The sequence below is a fragment of the Lepisma saccharinum genome, chromosome 3 (assembly GCF_977018435.1).
Source record: "Lepisma saccharinum chromosome 3, izLepSacc3.1, whole genome shotgun sequence".
NCBI classification, from domain to species: domain Eukaryota; kingdom Metazoa; phylum Arthropoda; class Insecta; order Zygentoma; family Lepismatidae; genus Lepisma; species Lepisma saccharinum.
Window position 1 is genome coordinate 82,754,310 of NC_139231.1, and position 6,000 is coordinate 82,760,309.

General features: G+C 36.8%; 1 protein-coding gene across 1 annotated transcript in view; it reads left to right on the forward strand.

Moving 5' to 3' along the window:
- Positions 1-4,938, forward strand: part of LOC145985589 (hippocalcin-like protein 4) — a 32,934-nt gene extending 27,996 nt beyond the window's left edge. Inside the window, exons 3-5 of the mRNA XM_083119659.1 lie at positions 1,236-1,357; positions 3,037-3,225; positions 4,723-4,938. Of these exons, the coding sequence (XP_082975785.1) occupies positions 1,236-1,357; positions 3,037-3,225; positions 4,723-4,938 (527 nt within the window). The remainder of the gene's footprint in view (positions 1-1,235; positions 1,358-3,036; positions 3,226-4,722) is intronic.
- Positions 4,939-6,000: the final 1,062 nt, after the last annotated feature.

Sequence of the window (6,000 nt, forward strand, 5' to 3'; positions counted from 1 at the left end):
ATGAATTGACGTGGAATGACCCAGTTTCATCCACTGTCACTATTTGTTTAATAACACTGGCTGCACTACGTTAAAATTATCCAACAGTGCCTTAGCACTGTACCATCTTTTCAGTTTGTAATCAGCTGTGAAGACTTTGAACACCCACTTGGCAGAAAGTTTTTTCATCTCCAATTCTTAATGCACAATGTAATGCACTCGCTCTAAATTGATGCCTAGGGTGTCTGCTATACATTGCAGACCAATCCTTCTGTCTGCAAGGATCAGGTCGTTGACACTACGAACAGTTTTCTCAGTCACTACTGTTCAGAGACTTTCTTGCCTTTCCTAATCTTCTGCTTGTTCTCCCCCCTCCTGAAATTCGCCCCCACAATTTCACTGTGCTGTATATAGGACAGTCATTAGGCATTGTCAATTTCCTTGACTCCCATGTTCTTTGAGAAGAGATAATTGATGACAGTTCTCTTCTCCAATTTGGAAAAATGTACACTCTGCGTTGCTACGGCCACTTTAAACTTGTAACGCAAAGTACTAGCAGTAGTTGTCTCAAATCTTGCACAACATGTTCTGAATCATCGACTCACAACATACTAAAAGGATTTTCATCTATTCCGATACTTTCCCGGAAACTTATCAAAAAACCCTCGTATTTTTGTACAATTCACAGTTTCAGGATTTTCATCTTAAACTTAGGTTCTAATAATTAAAATTATTGACAAATAGTAACGACTTAAACAATATTACACACATATTCTCAATAAGGAGGAAATTTTCTTGGGAACGAATTTAGAAATTCAAAGAAGGCAAAAATTCCTTCCTCCGTCTCCTCCACTTTCAATTTGAACGCTGATATATAAGAAAAGTACTATTCTCCATCCATTGCAAGAACGAAGTTGATGTAAACAAAACCACGCGACTTCTGAGGAATAGTACCTTTCCTGCGTATTACGTCTGGTGTTATTTTGCCCATGAATACTTTTGTCGTAGGTGTAGTTCATAATATAAGAGCCCACAACTTCAGTAAAGCATATACGATGAGTGAATTAGCTTTATCACATGCATAATATTCCTAGGCGCAAGATAATTGTATAGCTGCCATTCGAACAACCAATAGTGCTGACTTCGGACTTGTTACAACGGACAGAAAATAAGTTGGGTTCATTCCGAGGTTTAAAAGAGCGTGGAGGCTTGGCTTAGCGAAATCAATACATAAGTTTTATTTATCGTTATTTTAGCAAAAGAAATCAGCGCCTATTTCGAAATATTCAAGGCGAAATACCCCGATGGATTAATCACACGAGAGGAATTTCAAGACCTATTCGTTCTGCTTTTCCCAAAGAAGGAGCATCATGATAAGGTAAAATATTATATAGATATCATTTGTCTATCGACCATGGTATTTGCATGAGTTTATTTCTAATGGCAATTATCATCTAAACCTATAACCTTTGGATGTGGGGTAGATACTGCTCAAGCTGCTCGAATATTCAAGGGCGGCAAGCGACGGCTATAACCACTTGGACATGTGTGCTAATACAGTGGCGTTGCCTAGGATTTTCGAAAGGATAGGGTTGAGGGCACTTTTTTTAGTAGTCAGTTCTCATTTTGCCATTTTTTTCTGCCTTCGACATTATTATTATTTTATGAGTACTGGGCCAAATGGGGATATAGCACTAAATCTTATATGCCTAATCTACTCACGCATTCATCTAATAGCATAAATGCAAATGTGAATAGATTGGGTAGTTTAGATTGTTCTGTTGGAGCAGCTAGCACAGGACATACGTGACATCATAACAGACACTGCTGACAGCACATCTTTAAATTGCTAAAGCTGTTGCAGCTTAGCGAATATTCTATTTTAATTCCGTTATCAGTCACCCAACACAGGAGTGCTACTGAGTGCCCTCCTGTTAGTTTGTTCTCTATTCATGTATGGAATGGATGTATTGGCGGTGAGCATCAATTAATTAAAATGCTTTGATTTTGGGCTCATTAAGTTACTGTTTTCATATTTGATTTAACTTCAGAAAACTTAACAATCCTGAACGTAGATTTGGGTCAGTTTCAGTGTGTATATCTTATGATTACTGTAATTTCCTCGAAGAGCTGAAACGTGATGCAATTTTAGATAGTGCAAATGTATTTCTAAAATTCTAAATGTTGTGCATAATGTTTCAGATACTATGCTAGAAAAAAATATATACATCTGACAGACCAAATCTTTTAAGAACATCTTTCTTTCTTTATATTTCGGTATTTTATGTCGCTTTTCTACTTATTAGGTTAGTCGCGACGATGAGGATGAATAGATAATTGGAAAAACACAATGCTTCATCGAGGGTTCGTACCTGGCATCTCTGCTTCTTAGCACGTTACTATGGTTGCTCAGCCACAAAGGTCGACATTTTAATAATAGTTATATTAATTTGATCAGTTCTTGTGTATTTATTTGCTATTATCATTATTACTATTATTATATATCAACACTTTTGTGTTCGGGAATTTTCGTGAGACCTAGATGGAAGATAACACAAATCTGAACAACATGACAGTTTTTTTTTTCCTTTTTTGCAAATGAGAATTTTTAAGGATAATAAAAAGCAATTTTATGTATACATTTCAAACACTTTGCATAAAATTCTTAGTCACAAGTTAGAAAAAAAAACAGAGTACACTTTGTGAGTCATTTATACCGCGTTTGTTACAACCTGTCCCCTTTCCCGCGCTAGGGAGCGCTCGACAGTTTCGGTGCCAATGAGAAACGAGGAAAAAATCGTCTGCTGGGCAGCGAGGAGCGAATGGAAGCCAGAAGAGAGGCGCTTACGTAGACGCTGTTGCGACGTTGCGTATTTTAATTGGCTGCCTGGCTTTGACTTTCCCCAGCACCGAGAAAAGCCAGGGAGCAACTAGCGCGGGAACCGGGACAGGTTGTAACAAACGCGGTATAATTATGTTGGCTGAAAATCCCGGACGAGCTTCCACTTGTATTAACTTTGAAGTGGATTAATTTTTATTTTTATTATTTTTTTTAAGTTTGCAGGTCATGTGTTCAGGTGCTTCGATATCTTCCGAGACGGGAAGCTCGATTTGTATGAGTTCTTCGGAGGGATAGTCGAATTCGTGCATGGCACTGTGGAAGACAAGCTTATCTGGATGTTCAGGGTGTTCAACACACGAAGGGACGGCTACATGAATGGGGATGAGATGTTGGAAATGTTGTATGTAAGTAATACAATTCATGTGGATCTCTTTGGTAGCTTTTGACCAGTACCAGTTGCCCTTACTTTAAAAAGTAAGCTAGTTACAATCTCAGGTACTCTTTTTCTAAATATGATTTTACTTGTGTTTAGCGTAAGCTGAGAACAGACTCCTTACTAATGACTCTCTAATATATGTTAATTGTTAATGAACCCCATATTATAAATATGAAACTATAGAGGTAAGAACATTGAAAGTATATCTTATAGGCTATTGAAAAATATTAGGCCACAAAAGATTAAAATTTTATTCATACTGTTTTAACAAACAATAATTTCGTTCATTACTTTTTAAAAGTAAAAGTAACTGTTTTTTCCTAATTTGTTAGCTGAAAAGTTACTCAGTTAAAATTATTCATTTCAAAACGTAACTAGCTATAGCGACCGTTACTCCAAAATGTAACTTACGTCCAAGCACCAGCGAACATGGCTGTTGCAGAAATTCGCGCTGTAAGTTCTGACTTAAAGCAAAGGTGTATCAAAAGGGGAGAAGGGGCTGTCAAAACATTGGAACAAAGATTATCGTGAGTCCAGATTTCATCCCTTTTGACGTCAGTCTGGTGTACAATGGTGAATTTTAGAGAAAAGGGCCATTGCTTAGTGTTCGTGTGAGCCCACACAAATGTGCAACCATTTTATACAATCCTAAACAAGTGAAAAGAAAAATGCTGGTGGCAAAATGCACACAAGAATTTTAAGAATTACGTCTACAAACTGCGCACTACTTCATTTGCTTTTTTAATGACAGGTATTTAAATAACACACAAATAGAATAATTGATTATGAAGAATTTGGGTTCTTATAGTTTTCAAGCCAACGCCTTAAAATCTGTAGATTTGTAAGTTCTATTGCATGTAATTTCCCAACCTTGAATGAATAATACCCTCCCCCAGCACCCAAAGGCCCACCTCCAAAAAACAAAATCTCGCATTAAGAAAGGTACTATGAGTGCGCACCCCTAAACATTTGGTGGTACAAAATAATATATATATATATATATATATATATATATATATATATATATATATATAGGGCCTCCCCGATGGCGCAGTGGTAGCGTCATCGCCTTGTAATTAAAGGGTGCGGGTTCGATACCCGGTGGAGGTACATAGTGGATCGGATTCCACTTTAAACTGTAGGTTCAGTCCATATTAGCCTTACTGTGCATAAAGTGGACTTAAAACACCAACTCAATCAATCAAATAATATATATGTCTGTGATGAAATAGCCATTATGCAAATACTTTGTACGCTTCAATACAACTTTATTTCAGGTACATTTTTTAAACACTAAAATACACGTTAGGTAAGGTTAAAATATGGTCATAATTAATGGATAAATGTGCGATAGGTAGAATTAAAATACTACTTAGTTACCTCTTTAAAAAAATAAACTATTCAATTGGTAGTGTTACGACACCATTCACGTGAACTCCTTGTTCCATCTTTCACCTCCTTTCAGGGAATTCACAGGATGATGAATATCCGCATGACATACTACAACATTCCAGATTTGAACTTTAAGAACATCCGAGACAGGATCTTCTTCAATATGGACAAAGACCGCGATGGATTCGTTTCTATAGGCAAATTTGTGTTCTACGCAAGAACAGATCCTGACATAAGGGGTCTTTGTTGTCACAACTCTAAACAAACAAATTTAGATATCATTAGGTAACATTTACATTTACAATGTGTTAAACATGAGAAATGTATGGTGTATTTGGTCCTCACTGCACAAAAACAATAAAATTGTAGAATCTATACGTGTATACTATGTTCTTTCATGTAACGCAGGAACGTGCTCAGATTTCCTCAGGAGGAGCATATTAGCCCTCGTGATGTCATGTTTACGAATTACCAGCAATTTTGGGTTTGAATCATGACTACATTAGTTTTAAATATTTACAGATATTGTTCAGGATAATCAAAAATTGTTTATTTCTTTAGTTTTCCCGAAAAATCAGTTCAGTTTAACTGAATTTACCTTCAAATCTATACGCAGCTAGAAATTTTCAAAGGAGATTGGGTTCAATTGCTAGCAAAAAACATACTGAATGCAAATATTAATCAGAGGGGCTACTCTCACCACGCACACACATGCACACACAAATATATTAACAATATAAAGGCTCTGTGTGATTCTAAAGTGTCGAAAAATTCGAATCGATTAAATTAAATGGCATATACCTTTAAAACATTAAATTTAAGGTGTGAAGTTTGCATTTGCCATTTTTACATACTCACACTCGAAATACATCGACAAACACAAGTCACAAATGTTAAGGCATAAACTAATCTACAAAAAATTGTTAATTGTATAAGAATTTCAAACACAAATTTGCCTAATCAACTTAAGGATATCTTGCAATCATCTTTCGTCTGTCAGATACACTGAAAAAAAAAAGGTGTGGAAACTCACCTTTTGGGGTGAGTTTGGCTTGTCACAAATAGACGTCCCCAAAAGGTGTAATGATGCGATCATTACTGGATCCTTTTTTATGTTATAAATTGTGTATGGCTATGTATTCCTGTACGTTTGGGTTCTTGGCCGTTGGGGAAGCGGTAAGTTTCCAGTAACGGTTTAGGTCATTAGCGGGGCCTATAAATAGGAAGGGCAGGGGAGCAGTCGGGCTCAGATGTTTGGCGGAGTACAGCAATGTAAGAGGTATCTTTTTCTCTGAGGGGAGCGGCTGGGCGAGCTTTCTTTCCTTACTATGTGAACCGACGGCGGGGATGT